At 65.7% G+C, this 24,658-nt stretch overlaps 4 protein-coding genes across 5 annotated transcripts; all 4 read right to left on the bottom strand.

Moving 5' to 3' along the window:
* Positions 1-256: 256 nt before the first annotated feature.
* HIPK4 (homeodomain interacting protein kinase 4) lies at positions 257-2,048 on the bottom strand. The gene is made up of 2 exons (XM_054808103.1): positions 597-2,048; positions 257-403 (listed from the first exon to the last, which is right to left on the bottom strand). The coding sequence occupies exons 1-2, from the start codon at positions 2,046-2,048 to the stop codon at positions 257-259; spliced, it is 1,599 nt and encodes a 532-aa protein (XP_054664078.1).
* A 1,129-nt stretch (positions 2,049-3,177) lies between these two features.
* Positions 3,178-7,563, bottom strand: PRX (periaxin). The gene is made up of 5 exons (XM_054808102.1): positions 7,472-7,563; positions 7,186-7,289; positions 6,967-7,090; positions 6,685-6,872; positions 3,178-5,556 (listed from the first exon to the last, which is right to left on the bottom strand). The coding sequence occupies exons 2-5, from the start codon at positions 7,189-7,191 to the stop codon at positions 3,178-3,180; spliced, it is 2,697 nt and encodes an 898-aa protein (XP_054664077.1). The 5' UTR covers positions 7,192-7,289; positions 7,472-7,563.
* Positions 7,564-12,240: 4,677 nt separating this feature from the next.
* On the bottom strand, positions 12,241-17,195 carry LOC129198648 (cytochrome P450 2H1-like). The gene is made up of 9 exons (XM_054808123.1): positions 17,087-17,195; positions 15,508-15,831; positions 14,670-14,982; positions 14,378-14,538; positions 14,068-14,244; positions 13,686-13,827; positions 13,374-13,561; positions 12,617-12,758; positions 12,241-12,530 (listed from the first exon to the last, which is right to left on the bottom strand). Exons 2-9 carry the CDS (start codon positions 15,685-15,687, stop codon positions 12,349-12,351), a joined length of 1,485 nt encoding a protein of 494 aa, XP_054664098.1. The 5' UTR covers positions 15,688-15,831; positions 17,087-17,195; the 3' UTR covers positions 12,241-12,348.
* Positions 17,196-17,909: 714 nt separating this feature from the next.
* On the bottom strand, positions 17,910-22,905 carry LOC129198683 (cytochrome P450 2G1-like). Of its 2 annotated transcripts, none has more exons than XM_054808191.1 (9): positions 22,261-22,905; positions 21,200-21,362; positions 20,324-20,473; positions 20,081-20,241; positions 19,836-20,012; positions 19,116-19,257; positions 18,833-19,020; positions 18,359-18,500; positions 17,910-18,261 (listed from the first exon to the last, which is right to left on the bottom strand). In XM_054808191.1, exons 1-9 carry the CDS (start codon positions 22,903-22,905, stop codon positions 18,080-18,082), a joined length of 1,950 nt encoding a protein of 649 aa, XP_054664166.1. In that variant the 3' UTR covers positions 17,910-18,079. The 2 variants fall into 2 exon arrangements, with proteins under 2 accessions (XP_054664166.1, XP_054664168.1); XM_054808193.1 differs by lacking the exon at positions 22,261-22,905 and adding an exon at positions 21,458-21,657.
* Between the last annotated feature and the right edge of the window lie 1,753 nt (positions 22,906-24,658).

The following is a 24,658-nucleotide window of genomic DNA, read 5'->3' as shown; positions in this document are numbered from 1 at the left end:
CTCGGCAGTGCCAAAGCCATCCTGGCAAAGAATCAGGCGAAATGCTCGGTTGTTGGCAAACCATTTATTAGGGGATCATTGCAAGAACCGGTGCCGGTAGCTTCTGGCACGGTACATCCCGGTGCGTCCCTGGCTACGTTCTCCTCTGCTGGCATGGTGCCGGGTTTTGGTGGTCGGGGTGACCGAAGGTGAGGAAGAGAAAGGTCTTTGGTGAGCTCTCAGCTGCCAGGGTGTTTGCCAGGGTTGCCACGGCGGCTCAGCGGTGCCGTTGGGGTTGCCGGCTCTGTGCCGGGAGGAGCGTGCCAGGTACGGCAGAGGGGTCCCAGCCCAGCCCCTGGAGCCCGTCCTCGGAGACGGGGATGGGACACGGGGGCTTGGGGTCGCGCCGCGTCACCGGAGCTCTCTGCGGGGGAGGAAGAGCGTGGGGAAGGGGTGAGCGGCACCCGCGGTGGGGTGCCCACCCCTCGGTGGGAACCTGGGGCACCAGGGACCCAAAGCTCCTGGGGGACACAAAGCACCCGAGGGACCCCAGAAACCCCCCCATGCCCACGAGCCCCCGCCCCAACGTGTGTGTCCCCCCCACCCCGTGGCCGTACCTTGGCGTGGGGCGAGGTGTACGGTCTTCCAGGCGGGTTCTGTGCCGCGATGCCACCAAAGACCGTGCCACCATCGCAGCGGTCGCGCTGCTCCCGTCCGCCGGGGGACCCCAGCACGATCAAGTTACTGGCGGTGGGCTCCGTCTTGGGACGCCGGTGATGCCGGCGGTGCCGGGTGCCGTAGTGGGTGGGGATGGGGGCTTGGCAGGCGTCCTGCCGGCTCTTGTCACTGGTGTCCCCAACCGGCTCGGCCAGGCTGAGCCCATCCATCTGGGCGATGGCCTTCTGGATGCTGCACCGGCTGGCGGGGATGAAGGCACCTTCCTCCGTGCCAGGAAAGTTCTCAACCGTGCTGGCGTCTTTACGGGATGCCCTCAAGTCGTCTTGGCAGAGCTGGTAGTACCGGGTGGCCCCGAAGCTGGACTTCACCTGCTGCAAGGAGATGAAGGGATGCTTGAGGGCAGCGCTGGGCAGGATCCTCTCGTGCGAGTCCCACGTGAGCATCCTCTTGACCAGCTCCACCATCCCGTTCAGGTCACAGCGCTCGGCCAGCGCCTCCTGGATGGGATAAGACACCGGGTGGATGTTCGCTGCCGCCAACTGATCCAGTGAGGAGAAGACATACTTCCTCCTCTCGATTGGCTTTGCCATCTCTTTGTCTGGTGGTTTGAGCTGCCAGGAACCGGTGGGATGTGGCACTCGTTGGAAGAAGGACCACGTCTTCCGGGCGGCACAGAGCAACTCACCCCGCGGTAGCCCCAAGGTGGAGCAGATGTAGCGGACCTGGTCGTACTCGTTGACACCTGGATAGAGTGGCCAACCCAAGTGAAGCTCAGCCACCACGCAACCCAGAGACCAGACGTCCACCTTCTCGCAGAAGGGCAACCCCAACAAGATCTCCGGTGCCCTGTAGAAGCGGGATTGGATGTAGGGTTCCGTGATGTGGCGGACCTCAGTGAAGATGCTGGCCGAGCCAAAGTCGATGAGCTTGACACGGAAAGGATAGCGAGCGTGGTCCACCAGCATGATGTTCTCTGGCTTGAGGTCGGCGTGGATGATGGAGAGCTCCTTCAGCTTGACCAAGGCCGCCAGCACCTGCGCCGTGATGGTACGGATGTGCCGGACGGGCAACGGCAAGAAGTTGTTCTGCTTTTGGAAGTCAAAGAGGTTTTGCTCCAGCAGCTCAAAGACCAGGTAGGTACAGGCGCCATCACCGAAGGACTCGAGGAAACGGACGACGTGCGACTCCTCCGTGTCCACCTCCCGCAAGGCCTGCAGCAGCCTCAGCTCATTCTTTGCCACCCGACTGTGGTGGCCTTCATTCTTCAGGATCTTGATGGCCACCATCTCCCCTGTGCTCCTGCGCCAACCCTGGGTCACCTCCCCGAAAGTCCCCTTCCCCACCATGGCCACCACGTCGTAGTGCTCAGCACCCACCACCAGCGTCCCCATGGTGGGTTGGCTCCTCGTCGGGGGCTTGGGAACCCCCCACTCGGCACCCGACAGGGGCTTGGGACACCCAACTGCCTCAACCTGACCCCCAACAGTGCTGCCGGTTCCGGCATTGCCGTGACGACACCTTCTGTTGTTGACGTCACCCCCAGGAGCAACCGCTCCCCTGCGTAAGGGACTGCAGCCCGGGTGGAGGAACCTCCTGAAACCCATCCCTGGCCCCCCAAAACCCATCCCCAGCCCCCAAAACCCATCCCTGGCCCCCCAAAACCCATCCCAGGTCCCCCAAAATCCATCTCAGCCCCCCAAAGCCCATCCCTGATCTTCTGAAACCCATCCCCGGCCCCCCAAAGCCCATCCCCGGCCCCCCAAAACCCATCCCCGGCCCCCCAAAATTGATCCCCGGCCCCCCAAAACCCATCCCCGGCCCCCCAAAACCCATCCCCAGACTCCCAAAACCCATCCCCAGCCCCCAAAACCCATCCCCGGCCCCCCAAAACCCATCCCCAGCCCCCCAAAGCCCATCCCCAGACTCCCAAAACCCATCCCCAGCCCCCAAAACCCATTTCCAGCCCCAGAAAACCCATCCCCGGCCCCCCACAACCCATCCCTGGCCCCCCAAAGCCCATCCCCAGACTCCCAAAACCCATCCCCGGCCCCCCAAAACCCATCCCCAGACTCCCAAAACCCATCCCCGGCCCCCCAAAACCCATTTCCAGCCCCCCAAAATCCATTTCCAGTCCCAGAAAACCCATCCCCGGTCCCCCACAACCCATCCCCAGACCCCCAAAACCCATCCCCAGACCCCGTAGACATTATTTTTACTTTTATTTTTATTTTTTGGGGGGGGGTTAACATTTATTCCAGCTGAGCCAAGAGCAAGGGGTCATGGTGGGGGGGAGATGCCACAGTCCGTGTGTGTGTGTGTGTCCCGGTTAATATTAACACCTGGAAAATGGGCAAAAAAGCTTCAAACAGCCCCAAAAATAAGATGGATTAGGAATTTCTTGGGGAGTAGGGGGGGGTTAAAGAGGCTCTGGGTGAGCAATTGATGCTCCACCACCCCGTCACTGTTTCAGGGGCTCCCCAAAGAGACACCCCCCCCCCCCCAATGCTCGGGGGTGGGGATTCACTGCTCACCGCAGGGTTGGGGGCTCAGCGCCAGCTTAGGCAGCTGAAATTTAGGGGTCCCCTCACCCCCAAAACCCCCCAGATTGAAGCGCGGGGTGACTTCCATCGTCACCGGCCGTTGGTTAAATTCAGGGTCCCCGGGGGAGAGCTCGACGTTGGGTAACCGCATCTTCCCCCCCTTGGGTTGGGTGATGGGGGGCTCCGGCGGGGACCCCCCAGGGGAGAAACCCACCCTGGGCACCCAGCGCCGGCGCCGGGCCTTGCCCTCCGCTTCCCCGTTGACGTGGGGATGGGGGTCCACCACCCGGGTGTCTTCTCCTTTCTCCTTCGGCTTCACCAACACCAACACCGCCTTCTTCACACTGCCCATCCTCATCCTCCCCTCGCCTTCCAACCCGCTCCCGGCAAAACCTGTGCCGAATTTTGGCAATTTGACCCTAGACTGGCGTCCCGGTGCCGTATCCTTCCTGGTGGTCTCCTCCATCCCATCCATCCCTGGCGGTGCCAACTCCAACACCGGCACCTTCAATGCTGACACACCGGTGGGTTTCGGTATCTTCCCACTTCTTGGATCCTCCGGTTCTTTTCCCAGCACAGTGAAGCCCACGGCGGGGATGGTGAACCGGGGGGTCAACGGTTGCGCCCCCTCATCACCCATCGCCCCCTTGGTTTTCAGCTTCAACCAGATCGTGCCGGGAGACTCTGGCACCTTCCTTCCTGCCGTGCCAATGCTCAAGCTCTCGGCGCTTCCCCCGCGTCTCATCATTTTGGGGTCCCCACCGATGCGGATATCGGGGCTGGATCCCCCAAATTTTGGCAACTTCACCCCTCCACCCAGCTCCGGCCCAGCGGGGAGTTTAGGCAACGACGGCACGCGCCGGCTGCCTGTCGCTGGCAGGGCGATGCCCACCTGCGGTACCCGAAGCCGGGGGGTCCTGGGGGACCCCGGTTCCACCGACGACCTATCGTCCCCCCCCAGCCCCCCGATTCCCACCTGTGGCAGCTTCATCACTGTGCCGGCATCCTGGGGACCCTCCTCACCGCCGGCACCCTTGTCCCCATCCTTGACACCGAAAGGTGCCAGGGATAATTTGGGGACCTTCAGCTTGGCACCGGCGGCACCAACTGTCCCCAAAGCCAGGTCTAAGGCCACCGCGGGACCGGTGACAGCAATACCGGGTGGTGCTGGTGCAGCTGCGCCGCGGGACACCGGGGAATGCCCGTTGCCGTCGCCGCCCATTTTGAGCTTGGCGAGGGACAACCCAAATCGTGGCAGGGTGAATTTGGGGGGTTTGGGTTTGGCGCCGGTTGCCGGCACGTCCCCGGTGAGCCGTGCCGGGGTGGCGATTTCCACCGCTGGCAGTGGTGCCGTGGGCTCCAGCTCCAGGCTGAGCTTTCGGAGCCCTTTGGCAAACCTGGCCGCCACGTCCGGCATCACCGCGGCATCCCCCTCATCCAGCGCCGCCGCAGCACTGGCACCTGCTGGCAATGCCAAACCCACATCGACGCGTGGCACGGCGATATCAATGGACGGCACCGCCGGCGCCGGGAAGGTCAACCGAGCCGGTGCTGCCGGCGGTGACTCTGACCGCCGTGCCGGCAGCTTCACCTCCAACCGCGGTTGCCCGCTGGCGATGGCCAGCTCTGGTTTGGGCACGCTGAGCTCAGGGACCAGCTCCACGGTGGCGCTGGGGACCGCGATGGTGATGGAGGGGACACGGATGCCGGCGAACCCCCCTCGCGTGCCGGCGTCCCCCTCCTCATCCTTCCCCGGGGCCGTGCCGAAATTTGGCAGCTTGGTTTTCAGCACGGGGCTCCCCTCACGCTTATGGCTGCTGCCGGGGGTGTCTCCCTCCCCCAGCTTGATTTGGCGTTGGTTTACGGTTGTGCTGGGCTCCTGCATCACCGCCGGCAGCGGCAACGCCGGCACGGCCACCTCCAACCGCGGCAGCCGCAATGCCGGCTCCTTGGCTTGAGGGGCGGTTGGTGGTGCCGCGCCGGTGAGGCTCAGCCCCACGGTAAATTTGGGTGCTGCCACCTCCATGGCTGGTAACCGGGTGCCGGTACCCGCTGGCACCTCGGCGGCAATGCCGGGAACCTCCGGTTTCACTGGCGGCTCCTCCATGGACGGTGTTTTTCCAGCCGCCGCTTCCTTCACCGTTAACCGGGACGGAGTCGCACGCGGTCGCTTGGACTCCGCCGCCGGCGGCACTGCGGTGGATGTGGCAGTCGGTGCTGGTTCAGCCGCGCTGTGGCTCTTCACCAGCTTGGGGAGCTTGGGGAGGGCTAACTCCACGGCCACGGCGCTGGCGGGTGCCGCGCTCGCTGCGCCGGGTGCCGACAGCGGCTTCTTGGGGGGTGTCAGGATCGGGATGCTCTGGGGGGGGGGGGGCAGATGGGACCTGGCACCCACCACACCCAGGCGTGCACCCCTCGGGACCCCCGAGCACCCGGCGTCCTTGGGGACCCCCCCAAACTTCCCACATCCTCTGCATCCATAGGGACCCCCCCAAACTTCCCACCTCCCTCCCCCTGCATCCACAGGGACCCCCCCAAACTTCCCACATCCTCTGCATCCACAGGGACCCCCCCAAACTTCCCACATCCCTCCCCCTGCATCCACAGGGACCCCCCCAAACTTCCCACATCCTCTGCATCCACAGGGACCCCCCCCAAATGTCCCACATCCCTGTCCTGCATCCACAGGGACCCCCCCAAACTTCCCACATCCTCTGCATCCACAGGGACCCCCCCAAACTTCCCACATCCCTGTCCTGCATCCACAGGGACCCCCCGAAATGTCCCACATCCCTCCCCCTGCATCCATAGGGACCCCCCCAAACTTCCCACATCCTCTACATCCATAGGGACCCCCCCCAAATGTCCCACATCCCTCCCCCTGCATCCACAGGGACCCCCCCAAATGTCCCACATCCCTCCCCCTGCATCCACAGGGACCCCCCCCAAATGTCCCACATCCCTCCCCCTGCATCCACAGGGACCCCCCCAAACTTCCCACATCCCTGTCCTGCATCCACAGGGACCCCCCGAAATGTCCCACATCCCTCCCCCTGCATCCATAGGGACCCCCCCAAACTTCCCACATCCTCTGCATCCACAGGGACCCCCCCAAACTTCCCACATCCCTGTCCTGCATCCACAGGGACCCCCCGAAATGTCCCACATCCCTCCCCCTGCATCCATAGGGACCCCCCCAAACTTCCCACATCCTCTACATCCATAGGGACCCCCCCCAAATGTCCCACATCCCTCCCCCTGCATCCACAGGGACCCCCCCAAATGTCCCACATCCCTCCCCCATCCCTCCCCCTGCATCCATAGCCCCCCCCAAACTTCCCACATCCCTGTCCTGCATCCATAGCCCCCCCCCCAACCATCCCTGTCCCGCATCCGTCGGGACCCCCGAGCATCCCGCATCCCTGTCCCGCATCTGTCGGGACCCCCGAGCATCCCGCATCCCTGTCCCGCATCCGTCGGGACCTACCAGCCTGGCCACCTTCCCCTGCTGTCCCTCGCCGCCGGTGCCGGTGCCGCCGGGGGGGATGCGGGCGCCGGGCGTCCGACGCCGGAGGCAGAGCGAGACCTTGCAGGACCTGGCACCCTCCAGCACCCGCACGACGTCCTCGGGGGGGGCCCCCTCGAAGAAAACCCTGGCGCTGAGGAGCCGGTCGCCTATAGGGGCCACAGGGGCTGTCACCGAGTGCCATCCCCCCCCCGGTCCCGTGTTTCCCCCCAAAAATCCGGGTGGGTTTCGGGGACCCCTCACCTTGGTGGATGCGCGGGGATTTGGGCGCCTTGGCGATGTAGAGGCCGTGGCGGTCACGGGCCACGGCGATGCCCGTCACCCCGGCCTCGGGCGGCGTCTCCAGCTCCACCAGCTCCGGGTGCTCCTATGGGGCAGAGTTGGGGGGTGTGTGTGGGGGGGTGGGACCTGGCCCTTCCCCCCTGCCCCGTGCCGTGCCCCGCCGCCCACCGCGAGCCTCACCTCCATGGAGGGGATGAGGGGGGTCCCCTCCTCCGGGGGGGGTCACTGGAGTCGCGGGGGGGGGACACAGGCGATGGCTGGGGGTGCTCCGGCGCCTCAGGCTCCTGCAAATGGGGGGCACAGACCCCAACTCCCCGTTGCAGCCCCCCGTTGCAGCCCCCCACCCTCCTCCCCTGCCCCGCATCCACAGGCAGCCCTAGACCGGGGGGGGGGGGCCCCCCTCTTTTCCCATCCTGCACCCCAAAACCACTCCGCCGGGATCCATCGAGACCCCCCCCCCCCTCACCTCCCGTCTCCTTCCCGCTTCGGCGCTCCGACGGGAACTGGTCGTGTCCCCTACGCACGACCGGGATGGGGGGACCCGGGCGTCCAGGGCCCCCCCTAAAAGACAACCCAGGCGTCCGGGCTCCGCATCCCACACCGGCTCAGCAAAGGTCACCAGCTCCGCGCCGCACACACCCCATCTTTGGCATTGCACCCCAAACTTCCCGCTGGCACCCACGCGCTGGCAGGACAAGGGGGTCCCTTGTCCTGGGTCCCCCGTCCCACCACCCCAAGGGAATTCCTGGAATTTGGGGGACTCAGCAGAAAATCCCGTGGGACGGAGCGTGGCGCGAGGCTGGATTCGGCCGGCCGGACCTGAGGTCCCAGCGACGGCAGCTGGGGACGCATTCTGCAAACTGTGTCCCCTCCCCAGGTCTGTCCTTGCGCCGGTGTCGGTGCCTGCTTGCACAATCTGCACGGGTGCACGGGTGCACAGCTGCAAAGGTGCACGGGTGCAAAGGTGCACGGGTGCACGGGTGCAAAGGTGCACGGGTGCACGGGTGCAAAGGTGCACGGGTGCACGGGTGCATGGGTGCATGGGTGCACAGCTGCAAAGGTGCACGGGTGCACGGGTGCAAAGGTGCATGGGTGCACGGGTGCATGGGTGCACGGGTGCAAAGGTGCACGGGTGCATGGGTGCAAGGGTGCACAGGTGCAAAGGTGCATTGGTGCAAAGGTGCATGGGTGCACGGGTGCAAAGGTGCATGGGTGCACAGGTGCAAAGGTGCATCGGTGCATGGGTGCAAAGGTGCATGGGTGCACAGGTGCAAAGGTGCATGGGTGCACAGGTGCAAAGGTGCATCGGTGCATGGGTGCAAAGGTGCATGGGTGCACAGGTGCATGGGTGCACAGCTGCAAAGGTGCACGGGTGCACGGGTGCACGGGTGCAAAGGTGCATGGGTGCACAGGTGCATGGGTGCACAGGTGCAAAGGTGCACAGGTGCATGGGTGCACAGGTGCATGGGTGCAAACAGGCATGGGTGCACAGGTGCAAAGGTGCACGGGTGCACGGGTGCATGGGTGCACAGCTGCTGGGGTGCAGGAGTGCAGGAGCGCATGGGTGCACAGGTACATGGGTACTGGGCTGGTGGGGTGCAGGGTTTGGGGAGCACCCCTGGGCTAGGGGGGGGATAGCACCCCTGGGACTCCCAATAACACTCCTGGGACCCCCATAGCACCCCAGAACCCCCAAAATACCCCTAGGACCCTCACAGCACCCCCAGGACCGCCATGGCACCCCCATGAACCCCGAAACACCCCTGGAACTCCCATGGGAGCCTCAAAGCACCCCTGGGACCCCCCTTGGGACACCCACCACACCCCCAGGGTCCCCGTAGCACCCTTAGGACCCCTAAAGCACCTCTTGGATACCCATAGTGACCCTGAGACACACCCCCCCCCCCCAAAGCACCCCTAGGACCCCTATAGCACCCTAGGGACCCCCATAGCACCCCCAGGGGAGCCAGGATGCCTGGATCCTCCCCCTCCCCCCAAGAGCTGAGCAATGTGCTGACTCAGCAATCCCCGCCGGCAGCACCCATGGGCGAAGGTGGACGCAATGAATGGAACAATTGATGGTGCGACGGTGCGGGGGCCCTGGGGAATTCAGCAGCACCCGCTGCACCCACCCGAAGCCCTAAGGAGGTGGATGCCGACACCCTGCGTTTTTCCCTGGCACCCAAGGGTGCTGTGCAGCCCCCCCCCCCCCCCCGGCAGGGCTGAGCACCCAGGGGTGCTGCGTGGCTCCCCAAAAACACTCAGGGGTGCTGCAAAAATCCCCTCAGCACCCAGGGGTGCTGCAAGACCCTCTAGCAGGGCTCAGCACCCTGGGGTGCTGCATGACCCCCTGCCGAGCACCCATGGGTGCCCCCCCCCCCCCATGCAAACACCCGGTGCCACTCGGCACAGGGTGGGGGATGGATTCAGCAACCGGGGACCGAAATGCTCGAGCTGCTTGGATGCTTTTTGGTACAGAGGCGATGAATAATATTATTTTATTATGAATCATCATCGTCATCGTCGTCATCATCGTCATCATCATCATCGCAGCTCCTGGGCTGGGGGGGGGAGAGGGCAGAGAAATTTCAGGGCTGTACCCCCAGTCAGTGGTTAACGGCCCCGGGTGGGACAAACGGGGCTGGGAAATGCTCAGAAAAGGGTCGTTGTGGTGGTGCCGCCGCGTGCCGGTAACGGTGATGCGGTGCTGCGGGGTGATGCTGTCGTCTGTCGGTACCGGTGATGCCGTACCGTGGGGTGATGCTGCCGTCCGTCGGTACCGGTGATGCCGTACCATGGGGTGATGCTGCTGTCTGTCGGTACCGGTGATGCCGTACCGTGGGGTGATGCTGCCGTCTGTCGGTACCGGTGATGCCGTACCATGGGGTGATGCTGCCATCCATCGGTACCGGTGATGCCGTACCGTGGGGTGATGCTGCCGTCCGTCGGTACCGGTGATGCCGTACCGTGGGGTGATGCCGTCGTCTGTCGGTACCGGTGATGCCGTACCGTGGGGTGATGCTGCCGTCTGTCGGTACCGGTGATGCCGTACCATGGGGTGATGCTGCCGTCTGTCGGTACCGGTGATGCCGTACCGTGGGGTGATGCTGCCATCCATCGGTACCGGTGATGCCGTACTGTGGGGTGATGCTGCCGTCTGTCGGTACCGGTGATGCCGTACCGTGGGGTGATGCTGCCATCCATCGGTACCGGTGATGCCGTACCGTGGGGTGATGCTGCTGTCTGTCGGTACCGGTGATGCCGTACCATGGGGTGATGCTGCCATCCATCGGTACCGGTGATGCCGTACCGTGGGGTGATGCTGCCGTCTGTCGGTACCGGTGATGCCGTACCGTGGGGTGATGCTGCCATCCATCGGTACCGGTGATGCCGTACTGTGGGGTGATGCTGCCGTCTGTCGGTACCGGTGATGCCGTACCGTGGGGTGATGCTGCCACGCTCGTTGCTGCCCCCGGTATCGTCATGCCAGTGCTGAAGCCGGATCACCCAGAGCGGGATCACCCAGAGCGGGATCACCCAGAGCAGGATCACCCAGAGCGGGATCACCCAGAGCGGGATCACCCAGAGCGGGATCACCCAGAGCAGGATCACCCAGAGCAGGATCACCCAGAGCGGGATCACCCAGAGCAGGATCACCCAGAGCGGGATCACCCAGAGCAGGATCACCCAGAGCAGGTCGCACAGGATCACGTCCAGGCGGGTTTGGGATCTCTCCGGAGAAGGAGACCCCACGAGCTCTCTGGGCAGCCTGTCCCAGGGCTCGGTCACCGCAGAGGGAAGAAGTTTTTCCTCCTGTTCAGACGGAACTTCCCGTGTCCCGGTTTGTGCCCGTTGCCCCTTGCCCTGTCGCTGGGCACCACTGAGCAGAGTCTGGCCCCATCCTGCTGACCCCCACCCTTTAGATATTGATAAGTGTGGATCAGATCCCCTCTCAGCCTTCTCTTCTCCAGGCTAAACAGCCCCAGCTCTCGCAGCCCTTCCTCACACCAGAGATGCTCCAGGCCCTTCCTCATCCTCGCAGCCCTTCGCCAGACTCTCCCCAGTAGTTCCCATCTGTCCTGAACTGGGGAGCCCAGCACTGGACACAGAACTCCAGATGTGGCCTCACCAGGGGGAGGAGAACCCCCCCTGGACCTGCTGGCCACGCTCTTCTCAATGCCCCCCAGGTACCATCAGCCTTCCTGGGCACGGAGAGCACCACGGGCTGCCCAAACGGCGCCTTACATCCCTCTCCCTGCCCACCAGCATCCAACCTCCAAACCAAAAACCTCCAGCCCCTGCTCCCAGGCCAAAGGTGCCAGCCCCAAAACGCGTGCCTGGCCTCAAACCTCCCTCAGCACCCTCGCACAGCCCCACCGACACTGAGGATGCGTGTTTTGGGGTTGCGTGGCAAGGGTTTGGTAGCTGGGGGTGGCTTCTGCGAGAAGCTTCTAGAAGTTTGCCCCATGTCCAACAGAGCCAACGCCAGCTCCGAGACGGACCCGCCGCCGGCCAAGGCTGAGCCCATCGGCGATGGTGGCAGCGGTGCTGGGATAACAGAGTTAAGAAGGGGGGGAAAAAGGGGCAGCAGGGTGAGAAGATGTGAGAAACTCTGCAGACACCAAGGTCTGAGCAGAAGGAGGGGCAGGAGGTGCTCCAGGCGCCGGAGCAGAGATCCCCCTGCAGCCCGTGGAGATGACCGTGGTGAGGCAGGCTGTCCCCCTGCAGCCCATGGAGGATGATGATGGTGGAGCAGAGATTCCCCCTGCCACCCATGGAGGATGATGATGGTGGAGCAGAGATTCCCCTGTAACCCATGGAGGATGATGATGGTGGAGCAGAGATTCCCCCTGCCACCCATGGAGGATGATGATGGTGGAGCAGAGATTCCCCTGCCACCCATGGAGGATGATGATGGTGGAGCAGAGATTCCCCTGTAACCCATGGAGGATGATGATGGTGGAGCAGAGATTCCTCCTACGACCCATGGAGGATGATGATGGTGGAGCAGAGATTCCCCTGTAACCCATGGAGGATGATGATGGTGGAGCAGAGATTCCCCTGTTTTGGTAATAAATTGGATGAATTTTTCTGGAAGTTGAGGCTGTTTTGGCCGTGACGATAATCAGCGAGCGATCTGCCCCCGTCCTTCTCTCGACCCACCACCCTTTCGTCAGAGCTTCTCCCCCCTGGCGAGTTAAGGGGGCGGGGGGGGATGGAGCGGCTCTGGGGGGCACCTGCCTGAAAATGTTTATCATTTGGGGGCGAGACGTCGTGTTAAAATGGGGGGGGACGCACACAAATACAGGGGGTGGGGGGTGTCTCCGCCACGGGGGGGGGGCCTCAGCGGGGGCAGAAGCAGAGCTCGCAGGGACGGGGGATGTTGGTGATGCCGCTGACGTCGGGGCGCAGGTCGAGGCGGGGGCGGCCGGGGGGGTGACGGAGCTGGAAGCGTTGCAGGATGGCGGTGAGGAAGAGGAAGAGTTGAGCCCGCGCCAGGCTCTCCCCCAAACACATGCGTTTTCCTACGGGGGAGAAAAGAGGGGTCACTTTGGGGGGGGGGGGATCCCCCCGTTGCATGAGGGTGGGGGGGTCTTGGGTCGGTACCCACCTGCGGAGAAGGGTATGAAGGCTTCGCTCTTCCTGAACCCCCCTTTTTCATCCAGAAAATGACGGGGGTCGAAGGATTCGGGGTTTTTGAAGTGCTGGGGGTCGCGTAGGACCGAGCTCAGGACGGGGTAGATGGTGCAGCCCTGGGGGGGGGGGGGAAGAGAGAGAGAGGGGGGAAACTGGGGGTGACCCCCCCCAAAGCCCCAAACCCCTCCCCAGGGCGGGGGGGCGTAATCAAGAATCACCCGTCGCTAATCAAGAATTACCCGTTGCTAATGGAAAAACGGGGCTGGGCAACAGCTAATCAATGATTAACGAGCGATCGATGAGCCCGTTGTGCAATTAACAATCAATGATTAAGCGCACAGTGCCGGCGATCATCACGGGCGGGGGGTACCTGATGGTTCTCGGGTTAATAGCCGTTATAGCTATTAATATTATTACTATTATAGTTTTATTATTAATATTATAGCTATTAATATTATTGATATTATAGTTATTATATTATTATAGCTATTAATATTATTACTATTAGTTATATTATTATTAATATTATAGCTATTACTATTATTAATATTATAGTTATATTATTATAGCTATTAATATTATTAATATATTAATAGCCGTTAATAACCCGTTAATAGCCGCAACGAAGGAACGTGGTTAACGCTTTCCGATCCACAGCGTTGGCGGAGCGTCGTGCAATTAACGGCCCGGTAACCGATTCATTAATTTAACCTCGCCCTAACGAGCGGTACCTTGGGGATGGTGAAGCCGCCGAGTTCCGTGTCGCGTTTCACCATCCGGATAAAACCGAGAGGGACGAGGTCGAGGAACCGCTGCGCTTCGTGGAGGACGGCGTCGGTGTAGGGCATGGCCCCCCGATCCCGTAGCGCGGGGGTCCGCTCCGACCCCACCACCCGCTCGATTTCCTCCTGCACCTTCCCTGGGGTGGGAAACGGGGTTGGAAGCTGGGGGGGGTGTGGGGGGTGTTGTGTGGGGGGGGGTGGGGGGGGGTGGGGGGGGTCATCCCCACCCAGGGACACCCCGCACCCATCGCCGCGTCCCACCTGCCACCTCGGGGTGCTCCAGCAGCAGCATCAGGCAGTAGCGGAGGGTGATGCTGGTGCTCTCCGTCCCGGCCACGAACATGTCGAACACCGTCATGTGCATGTTGTCCCGCCTGAAAGCCGTCCTGGGGTTCCCCTTCTCCTGGATTTGGGGGGGGGGGGCAAAAAAAAAGAGGGGTGGGGGGAGTTGGGGTGCATCCGGCAAAGGCGTCCACAAAATTCGGGGGGGGGGCTGTGAAATCCCGGGTCGCCTTGTGGCTCCCCCCCCCCCCCGATGATGCTCGAGGTCCCGTCCCTTCGTCCCCCGCGTGCCCCCAAGATGACGCGCGGGATTGTGCCCCCCCCCCAAAATGACGCCGGGGGGCCCCCGCTGCCCCCCCACCTGCTCCATCCTACGGAGGAAAACGTCCACAAAATCCCGGGGCGACGCCGAATCCAAGGTGGCCTCGTGCTCCACCACCTTCCTGGCCAGGAATTCGTGCATGAAGGAATTGTTCTGGAAAAAGGTTTTGTGGGGGCCGGGCAAAAGCTCCATCAGGCTGGGAAGGAAGTTGTAGAGCTGCCGGGAGAAAAGCAAATGGCGCGGTGCCGGTGAGGTGGCGTGGTTCCGGTGAGGCCAGGGGCAGAGATGCAGCACCCCCCCACCGCCAAAACCCACCCCCCCAAAAAAAAAAAAAACCCCAACCCCTCACCTGCCCGGCGATGGAGCTTTCCAGGTGGAAATTTTCGGCGAGGCGCTTGAGGACTTGGCGGTACTCCTCGTTGTCGTAGCCGAAGCGCTCGCCGAAGAGGATGCGGCAAATGGCGTTGCCCACGGCCGCGCTGAGCAGCGTGGCGGGGTCGAAGGGCTGCCCTGCGGCGGGGTGGGGGGGGACACGACGATGACACGGTGATGACGGCAGGGTTAGACCCCCCCCCACACACACCCCCACACACACACACTTCCTGGTCCCGCCGCGGTCCCGCCGCGGTCTCGCCGCCCACCTTTGGTCCGCGCCAGCTCCCGCAGCAGCATCCCAGTCTCCTCCTGGACCTGCTCCTCCACGGTCCTCTTGCCCATGCCGAAATCCCGCAGCGCGGTGAGGGCGAAGCGCCGGGTCTGCACCCACATCTCCCCGTTGCTCATGAAAATGCCGAGATCTTTACTGGCTTTGTCCACCAACGGGAACCGACCCCGGTCGGTGAATTCATCCCCGCGGTTCACCAGCACCTCTCGCACCAACTTGTAGCCGAAGACGACCACCACCCGCTCCGAGCCGAAGCGCAGGGAGAAGACGGGGCCATATTTCTCGCTCAGCTGCGGCACAAAGCGACACCCCCTCGCTGTGGGTTGTGGCACCCCGGGGTCTCGGCATCGGCACCCCGGGGATTTTGGCATCGGCACCCCAGGGGTCTCGGCACCAGCACCCCAGGGGTCTCGGCATTGGCACCCTGGGGTTGGCATCGGCACCCCGGGGGTCTTGGCATCAACACCACGGGGATTTTGGCATCAGCACCCTGGGGATTTTGGCACTGGCACCCTGAGGGTCTCAGCGTTGGCACCCCAGGGTGTTTGGCATCAGCACCCCAGGGGTCTTGGCATTGGCACCCCAGGGATTTTGGCACCAGCACCCCAGGGGTCTCAGCATCGGCACCCCACGGATTTTGGCACCAGCACCCCAGGGGTCTCAGCATCGGCACCCCGGGGATTTTGGCACCAGCACCCCAGGGGTCTCAGCATCGGCACCCCGGAGGTCTCGGCATTGGCACCCCAGGGATTTTGGCATCGGCACCCCAGGGGTCTCGGCATCGGCACCCCGGGGGTCTCGCCCCCCCCGCTCACCTTGCGGAAGGTCTTGCAGGTGTCGGCAGCCCTGACCTGCAGCAGGTTCCCGATGACCGGCAGCGCCGGCGGCCCCGGCGGGTAATTTTGGTTCCGTCGTTCCTTTTGCCACTGGGCAACGAGGGTGGCGACCGCCAGGACGAGGAGGAGGATGATGGTGACGGTGCCCACCGGTTCCATGGCTGCTGGCGCTGGGCTCGGCGGCGAGGAGCGAAGTCTGCCGGCAGCGGGGAGGTTGTGGCGGCACAACCAGGGCCACCGGGCGGTCGATGACCTTGAGGACGTTGCTGGGAAGGCGACCTGCTCGCGGCGCGCGTCAGGGAGCTGGGCAAAAAATGGGACCCTGCCCTCACCATGCCGTCGTGGGTGCCAGCAGCGCTGAGTACGCTGAGCACCCTGAGCTGCCCCCTCGCTGCAACCCCCGTCCCCTCGCTGCAACCCCCATCCCCTCATTGCAACCCCCGTCCCCTCATTGCAACCCCTGTCCCCTCATTGCAACCCCCGTCCCCTCATTGCAACCCCTGTCCCCTCATTGCAACCCCTGTCCCCTCGCTGCAACCCCCGTCCCCTCGCTGCAACCCCCATCCCCTCATTGCAACCCCCATCCCCTCATTGCAACCCCCGTCCCCTCATTGCAACCCCTGTCCCCTCGCTGCAACCCCCGTCCCCTCATTGCAACCCCCGTCCCCTCATTGCAACCCCCATCCCCTCATTGCAACCCCCGTCCCCTCATTGCAACCCCTGTCCCCTCATTGCAACCCCTGTCCCCTCGCTGCAACCCCCGTCCCCTCATTGCAACCCCTGTCCCCTCGCTGCAACCCCCGTCCCCTCATTGCAACCCCCGTCCCCTCGCTGCAACCCCCGTCCCCTCATTGCAAACCCCGTCCCCTCATTGCAACCCCCATCCCCTCATTGCAACCCCCGTCCCCTCATTGCAACCCCCGTCCCCTCGCTGCAACCCCCGTCCCCTCGCTGCAACCCCCGTCCCCTCATTGCAACCCCCGTCCCCTCGCTGCAACCCCCGTCCCCTCATTGCAACCCCCATCCCCTCATTGCAACCCCTGTCCCCTCATTGCAACCCCTGTCCCCTCGCTGCAACCCCCGTCCCCTCATTGCAACCCCCGTCCCCTCGCTGCAACCCCCGTCCCCTCATTGCAACCCCTGTCCCCTCATTGCAACCCCCGTCCCCTCGCTGCAACCCCCGTCCCCTCATTGCAACCCCTGTCCCCTCATTGCAACCCCTGTCCCCTCGCTGCAACCCCCGTCCCCTCATTGCAACCCCCGTCCCCTCGCTGCAACCCCCGTCCCCTCGCTGCAACCCCCGTCCCCTCATTGCAACCCCCATCCCCTCATTGCAACCCCCGTCCCCTCATTGCAACCCCTGTCCCCTCGCTGCAACCCCCGTCCCCTCATTGCAACCCCCGTCCCTTCGTTGCAACCCCCGTCCCCTCATTGCAACCCCCGTCCCCTCGCTGCAACCCCCGTCCCCTCGCTGCAAACCCCGTCCCCTCGCTGCAACCCCCGTCCCCTCGCTGCAAACCCCGTCCCCTCGCTGCAAACCCCGTCCCCTCGCTCCAACCTCTGTCCCCTCGCTGCGAATCGTGTTCTTTTGCTGCAAACCCTGTCCCCTTGTTGCAAACTTTATCCCTTCGCTGCCAACCGTGTCCCTTCGCTGCCAACCCCGTCCCCCCTCTGCCAGCCCCGGGGCCGGGCACACGGTGCCCTTGGCAGCCGCTGGGAATTTCTGCCGGCTCTGGCCGGAGCACCCGGGATCCCGCAGCCTTTGGACCCGCAGGCTGCAGCCATGGGCGGGGGGGGCTGAGCCCTTGGGGGGACCCCGAGCCCTTGGGGGGACCCTGAGCCCTCGGTCCCAAAGCTGAGATGGAGCCGAGGAGGAGGAGGAGGAGGAGGAGGAGGAAGGTCTGGCAACCCCTCTGCACGGCCTCGGTGCTCGGATTTGGCTCTTTGGGCTCGGCTTGGGGCTTTGCACGGCTTTGCACACTCTGTTGTTGGCTCAGGGCTTTGCATGGCTCTGCACGCTCTGCACACTTGGCTTGGGGCTTTGCACGGCTCTGCACACTCTGCGTGCTTGGCTTGGGGTTTTGCACAGCTTTGCACACTCTGTGTTGTTGGCTCGGGGCTTTGCACAGCTCTGCACGCTCTCTGCACACTCGGCTCAGGGCTTTGCACGGCTCTGCACACCCTGTGTGCTTGGCTGGCGGCTTTGCACGACTCTGCACACCCCACTCAGGCTTTTGCACGGCTTTGTACGCCGATGGGGTATGGGGGACGCAGGTGCCGTACTGGGGTCCCGTCCCCTTGCACCCCGTGTCCCCCCAGGATGATACTTGGGGTCCCGGACCCTCCCACCCCCCACGCCGCGCAGGTGACGCCACAACCACTTTGAGTTCACCGGACGCTTTATAGGGCCAGTGCCCGCACTGGGATGGGGGGTCCCGGTGCTGGGGGGGTCCCGGTGCTGGGGGGGTCCTAGTGCTGGGGGGGGCCCCGGTGCCAGGATGGGGGGTCCCGGTGCTGGGGGGGTCCCGGTGCTGGGGGGCTGTGGGGGGGTTCAGCGGGACACCATGCGGAGCTGGTAGATGGGGGGGATGTTGGCGAAACCGCTCTCCAGCGGGGCGCTGGGCAGCTGCGCCGGCGGCACCAGCGGCTGCAGGCGAAGGCTCTGCAGGATGGTGGTGAGGAAGAGGAAGAGCTCCATCCTCGCCAAGGCCTCTCCCAGGCACACCCGCTTCCCTGCAAGCACAAAAAGGGGGGGCGTTAAGTGTGGGGGGGGGGATTGCGGGACCCCCCCGGGGTGCAGGGGCCCCCCGCTCTCCGTCGCCGGCGGTACCGGAGGAGAAGGGGACGAAGGCTTCGTTCTTCTTGAAGCGTCCGTTCTCGTCCAGGAAATTCGAGGGGTCGAAGGTGTCGGGGTGTTTGAAGGCGGAGGGGTCGTGCAGGACGGAGCTGAGCAGGGGGTACACGTCGGTGTCCTGGGGGGGGCACGGAGCGGGGGGGGTCAGCGGCGCGGCAGGGGGCACGCACCTCCATGGCCAGCGTGCGTGGGGCAGGGTGCACGGGGAAGTGTGCATTTAGCAAATGTGCGTGCAGCAGCGTGCACAGGGAAGTGTGCATGGGGCAGGGTGCACGGGGCAGGGTGCACGGGGAAGCGTGCGTTTAGCAAATGTGCGTGCAGCAGCGTGCACAAGGCAGCGTGCACAAGGCAGCGTGCATGGAGCAGGGTGCACGGAGCAGCGCGCTTCCTCTCGTGCTCGCGTTTTCCCGCGGGGAGGACACGGAAGCGTCCCCGTCCCCGTGCCGGCACCTTGGGGATGAGGTAGCCACGGAAGAGGATGTCACGGGTGACGGCGTGGGGGACGTTCATGGGGATGAGGTCACTGTAACGCTGGATCTCGTGGATGACGGCGTCCGTGTACGGCATCCGGCTCCGGTCCTCGATGTTGGGTGCACGATCGCGACCGATCACCCGCTCGATCTCCTCGTAGACCTTCTCTGCGGCCCCGGGGATCCCGTTCAGTGACACCACGGAGCGTGCGGGGGTCCCCGTGGGTGGGCGTGCACACACACACACACCCCCCCCCGCTTACCTTGCACGTCCGGGTGTTTCATCAGCATGAGGAAGCCGTACCTCAGCGTGGAGCTGACGGTCTCCGTCCCGGCGAAGAAGAGGTTGAGGGTGGTCAGCTCCAGGTTCTCCGTGTTGAATGCCGAGGAGGGGTTGTCCTTTTCCTGGGGACGGGGGACGTGCGCCGCGTGTGCGAGGGAGCCGCAGAGTGCGGCAGCACGGGGGAGAGCACCCCTGGGCGTGCGAGGGAGCTGGGTGCAGGGAGCACCCTTGGGCGTGCAAGGGAGCTGGGTGCATGGGAGCACCCCAGGGTGCACGGGAGCACCCCTGGGCATGCAAGGGAGCTGGGTGCAGGGAGCACCCCTGGGTGTGCAAGGGAGCTGGGTGCAGGGAGCACCCCTGGGTGTGCAAGTAAGCTGGGTGCACAGGAGCACCCCAGGGTGTGCCCAACCAAGCTGGGTGCACGGGAGCACCCCTGGGCGTGCAAGGGAGCTGGGTGCAGGGAGCACCCCTGGGTGTGCAAGGGAGCTGGGTGCAGGGAGCACCCCTGGGTGTGCAAGTAAGCTGGGTGCACAGGAGCACCCCAGGGTGTGCCCAACCAAGCTGGGTGCACGGGAGCACCCCTGGGCGTGCAAGGGAGCTGGGTGCATGGGAGCACCCCAGGGTGCACGGGAGCACCCCTGAGTGTTCACAACCAAGCTGGGTGCCCGGGAGCACCCCGGGGTGCAGGACCCCCCCCCACCTTCTCCATCTGGAGCAGGAAGCAGTCGATAAAGTCCCGTGGGAGCCCCGGCTCCAGCGTCTCGGCGTTTTTCCGCACCCGACGGGCGATGAAGCTCCTCATCCTCGCCAGCAGCCGCGGGATCTTGGTGTGGGGGCCCGGGAGGTGCTTCAGGAGGGTCTCACCCATCTCGTAAAACTACGGGAGAAGGGTCAACGCCGGCGTCGGACCCCCCACCCGCCCCGCCCCACCGTCCCGGCACCCACCTGCGACCAAGGGGTGCTGAGCTCCCGAAAACTCTCGTTCATCATCTGGAGCAGCTCCAGGAATTCCTCGTCCCGATAATCGAAACGATTCCCGAAAACGATGGAGCAGATGACGTTGGAGACGGCGCAGCTCAGCAGGTACGTGGGGTCGAAGGGTTTTTCTGGGGGGGGCGGGGGGGGTCTTAGCACCCAGGGAAGCTACCCCCACCCTGACACCCCCCCCCCCACACTCCTCGGACCCACCTTGGGTGCTGCGCAGCTCCCGCAGCAGGACCTGCGCTTCCTCCTGGATCCGGCCCTCGATGCTTTTCCGTCCCATCCCGAAATCCCGCAGCACCGTCAGGGAGAAGCGGCGCAGCTGGCGCCAGCGCTCCCCGTTGGAGAACACCACCCCTGGGGGGGGATGGACACGGGGGGGTGAGCACTCTGCGGGGAGGGGGGCACCCGGGGGGGGGGGCACCCAGTGGGGGGGCACCCAGTGCATGGGGGGCACCCAGGAGGGAGGGGGCACCCGGGGGGGGGGCACCCAGTGGGGGGGGCACCCGGGGGGGGGCACCAAGGAGGGAGGGGGCACCCGGGGGGGGGCACCCAGTGCATGGGGGGCACCCAGGAGGGAGGGGGCACCCGGGGGGGGGAGCACCCAGTGGGGGGAGGGGGCACCAAGGAGGGAGGGGGCACCCAGTGGGGGGGGGGCACCCAGTGGGGGGGCACCCAGTGCATGGGGGGCACCCAGGAGGGAGGGGGCACCCGGGGGGGGGGCACCCAGTGGGGGGGGCACCCGGGGGGGGGCACCAAGGAGGGAGGGGGCACCCGGGGGGGGGGCACCCAGTGTGGGGGGGGCACCCAGTGGGGGGGCACCCAGTGTGGGGGGCACCCAGCGGGGGGGGGGGGCACCCAGTGCATGGGGGGCACCAAGGAGGGAGGGGGCACCCAGTGGGGGGGGGGTCACCCCATTAGGAGGGGGGGGAGCACCCATCAGCACCCATCGCAGCCCAGCCACAAGCGCCCACTCAAGCAGGGTCTGGGTGTGGGGGGGTGTGGGTGGGTGCCAGCACCCATCCGCTCAGCACCCACGCGTGGGGTGCCCCCCCCCCCACCCCCTGCCCGCCCCCCCCTCACCGTGACCCTGGAAAGTCTTCTCCACCGTGGGCATGCGCCCGCGTCCGGCGAAGGCGTCGGCGTTCTCCACCAACGCCTCCCGCACCGCCGCGTGCCCCCGCAGCACCACCACGCGCCGCGCCCCCAGGTACACGGTGAAGACGGGGCCGTAGGTCTGGCTCAGCTGGGGGGGGGGGGACACAGGGAGAAATGGGTGATGGGGGGGGGGGGGTCCCCTTGCACCCACCCCCCCACGCACCCCCCCCAGACCCCCCCCACCTTCAGCAGGGACTGGAGGGTGCGGGAGGGGGAGATCTGCAGCAGGTTGCCCAGGAGGGGCAAAGCGGGGGGGCCGGGGGGCAAACGAGCCGCCCGCCGCCCCCCCCGGAAAGCGAGGAAGAGGAGGAGGAGGGTGAGGAAGGCCAGGAGCAGGAGGAAGGTGCCGCTGGGTTCCATGGCGGCTGCGCCCACCCCCGCCGTGCCCGCAGCTATTTATGTGCGACGGCCCCCCCACCCCACCCCCCGGCGTTGCACAAGCGGCCGCGCTCCCTGCTTGCACCGTGACACGCCCTCGCACGGCCACCGGCCCCGGTGTGGCCCCGTGCGCGGCCACGTGGCCCCGTGCTCTGGTGCATGGCCCCGTGCCACCAGTGCATGTCCCCGTGCCCCAGTGCACGTCCCCGTGCATGTCCCCGTGCCACTGGTGCACATCCCTGTGCCACTAGTGCACATCCCTGTGCCACTAGTGCATGTCCCCGTGCCCCAGTGCACGTCCCCGTGCATGTCCCCGTGCCACTGGTGCACATCCCTGTGCCACTAGTGCATGTCCCCGTGCCACCAGTGCACGTCCCCGTGCATGTCCCCGTGCCACTGGTGCACATCCCTGTGCCACTAGTGCACATCCCTGTGCCACTAGTGCATGTCCCCGTGCCCCAGTGCACGTCCCCGTGCATGTCCCCGTGCCACTGGTGCACATCCCTGTGCCACTAGTGCACATCCCCGTGCATGGCCCCGTGCCACTGGTGCACATCCCCATGCCCCGGTGCATGTCCCCATGCACGTCCCCATGCCCTTGTGCCCACCTTGCACGTGGGGGTGCTCGCCGGGGCGTACCCCGGTGCCAGGCAGCCCCGTGCCCCCCGCAGCCCCCCCAAACCCGTCTGGCGGGTGGGCAGTGAGGAGGAGGAGGGTGGGCGCCGTGGGGCGGCACCGCCGGTCACCCAACAGCCGGAGTCGCGGCGAAGGGGCTGCTGCGGCACCGACCCCCCTGGGAATCGGCCACCACCAGCGAGTGTTGCACAACCGGCCTGGCCCTCGCACGTGGACTGGGAAGTGACAGAGCTGCGGCAGTGCCCGGTGTGCAAACACCGCAGGTACCGGCACGCCAGCCGGCACGGGGCCCACACGTGCGCGGCCCCGTGCCCCGGTTTGTGTCCCCGTGCCCTCGTGCGTGTCCCTGTGCCCTGGTGTGTCCCTGTGCCCTGGTGTGTCCCTGTGCACGGCCCCGTGCCCCTGTGCACGGCCCCATCTCCCCACTGCCCATCCCTGTGTGCCTCGTGCACATCCTCGTGCCCTCGTGCACGGGGGGCGCAGCCCCGGCCGCAGAGCCTGGAGGGGACGCAGGGACAGGATCCGGTGACCCCCCCGGCCAGGAACAGCTCAGTGCTGCCCAGCCGGCTCGCAGCACGGCACGGCACGGCACGGCACGGCATGGTGCAGTGTGGCATGACACGGCACGGCATGGCATGGCATGGCACGGCATGGCACAGTGTGGCACGGCATGGCATGGCATGGCATAACACAGCACGGCGTGGCACGGCACGGTGTGGCACAATGCGGGATATCATGGCATGGCATGGCACAGCATGGCATGGCATAATGTGGCACGGCATGGCATGGCATGACACAGCACGGCATGGCATAACGGCACGGTACGGCATAACACGGCACAGCACAGCGTGGCACGATGCAGGATATCATGGCACGGCACGGCACGGCACGATGCGGGATATCACAGCGCGGCACAGCACGGCATGGCACGATGCGGGATATCACGGCACAGCACGGCGCGGCACGGCACGGCGCGGCACGGCACGGCGCGGCACGGCGGTCTGGCCAGGCGGCACCGGAGGGCTGTGGGGACACGCGGCCCCGCTCGGCCTCGCTGCAGCTGGGCTGGCGCGCGCCGGCGGCCTGATGTCAGCCCGTGCCGCGCCAAAGCTGCCGTCACCGCTGCCCAACACCGCGCCCGGCCAGAACCGCTGCCGGATGGGCGCCTGGGGACCCCCACGGCACCCCACGGCACCCCACGGCACCCCACGGATCCCCAGGGGTGCAGAGGGGGGTGGGTGTGGGGGGATGCCCAGGGGTAGGGAGGGTGCTGGGGGGGAGGGGGGTGCAGGGGGGTGCTCGGGGGGGTGCAGAGGGTGGGTGCAGACCTCGTGTACCCCAAACCCCTGGCGCACCCCAGCGTCCCGGGTGACCGCGGTGGCGAGGGCAGGACGGCTGCCCCCGAATGCGGCCTCGCTGGCCCGGGGCCCGCGGCGTCACCGGGAGCGCGGCCAGTTCCCAGCGGCGGGGGCCGGGGGGGGGGACAGTGACGTAACGGCAGTGGCGGGGTGGGGGGGGGGACGACACCCTGGGGGGCTCCGGGACCCCCCCAGTCCTGGGGTGGCCGGGGGGACGGACGGACGGACACCCTGACTCAGCCTGCGGGTCCGCCCTGTCCCCACCCTGGGGTCCCCACCCTGGGGTCCCCACCCCGTGTCCGCGCCCCGGGGTCCCCAACGTTGTCCCTGTCCCCACCCCCGGTCCCCTCCCTGGGGTCCCCACCCCGGGTCCGCACCCATCGCTGTTGTCCCCACGTCCCCACGCCGGGTCCCCACTGGAGGGGTGCACCTGGGTGCTGGGGGTGAAAAGTGGGTGCTGGGGGTGCAAACTGGGTGCTGGGGGGTGAAAACTGGGTGCTGGGGGGTTCAATTGGGTGCTGGGGGGTGCAGCTGGGTGCTGGGGGTGAAAAGTGGGTGCTGGGGGGTGCAGCTGGGTGCTGGGGGGTTCAATTGGGTGCTGGGGGGTGCAGCTTAGTGCTGGGGGTGCAAACTGGGTGCTGGGGGGTGCAGCTGGGTGCTGGGGGGTGCAAACTGGGTGCTGGGGGGTTCAATTGGGTGCTGGGGGGTGCAGCTGGGTGCTGGGGGGTGAAAAGTGGGTGCTGGGGGTGCAAACTGGGTGCTGGGGGGTGCAAACTGGGTGCTGGGGGGTTCAATTGGGTGCTGGGGGGTGCAGCTGGGTGCTGGGGGGTGAAAACTGGGTGCTGGGGGTGAAAAGTGGGTGCTGGGGGGTGAAAACTGGGTGCTGGGGGTGCAGCTGGGTGCTGGGGGTGCAAACTGGGTGCTGGGGGTGCAAACTGGGACCTGCACCGCAGGTGGGGGGGGCCCCGTGGTGTCACCAGCCCAAAGCAGCAACTCGGGGGCGGCAGGAAAT

This window comes from Grus americana, chromosome 34 (genome assembly GCF_028858705.1).
Source record: "Grus americana isolate bGruAme1 chromosome 34, bGruAme1.mat, whole genome shotgun sequence".
NCBI classification, from domain to species: Eukaryota; Metazoa; Chordata; class Aves; order Gruiformes; family Gruidae; genus Grus; species Grus americana.
The sequence above is the reverse complement of the archived record's forward strand: the minus strand, read 5'-3'. Positions and strand labels throughout refer to the sequence as shown.

Coding starts and splice junctions, on each gene's coding strand:
- LOC129198648 (XM_054808123.1), bottom strand. CDS start 15,687: ATGGAACCGGTGGGCACCGTCACCATCATCCTCCTCCTCGTCCTGGCG. Junction 14,245..14,377: donor AAAGCTCCATCGCCGGGCAG/GTGAGGGGTTGG, acceptor TTCTCCCGGCAG/CTCTACAACTTCCTTCCCAG. Junction 12,759..13,373: donor GCGGCTTCACCATCCCCAAG/GTACCGCTCGTT, acceptor CCCCCCCCCCAG/GGCTGCACCATCTACCCCGT.
- PRX (XM_054808102.1), bottom strand. Junction 6,873..6,966: donor ATCCCCGCGCATCCACCAAG/GTGAGGGGTCCC, acceptor TGGCCCCTATAG/GCGACCGGCTCCTCAGCGCC. Junction 5,557..6,684: donor AGGGGAAGGTGGCCAGGCTG/GTAGGTCCCGAC, acceptor CCCCCCCCCCAG/AGCATCCCGATCCTGACACC.
- LOC129198683 (XM_054808191.1), bottom strand. CDS start 22,905: ATGCCACACTGCACCATGCCGTGCCGTGCCGTGCCGTGCCGTGCTGCG. Junction 19,021..19,115: donor GAAACACCCGGACGTGCAAG/GTAAGCGGGGGG, acceptor CCGGGGCCGCAG/AGAAGGTCTACGAGGAGATC. Junction 18,262..18,358: donor CTTCGTCCCCTTCTCCTCCG/GTACCGCCGGCG, acceptor TTGTGCTTGCAG/GGAAGCGGGTGTGCCTGGGA.
- HIPK4 (XM_054808103.1), bottom strand. CDS start 2,048: ATGGGGACGCTGGTGGTGGGTGCTGAGCACTACGACGTGGTGGCCATG. Junction 404..596: donor ACACCTCGCCCCACGCCAAG/GTACGGCCACGG, acceptor CCTCCCCCGCAG/AGAGCTCCGGTGACGCGGCG.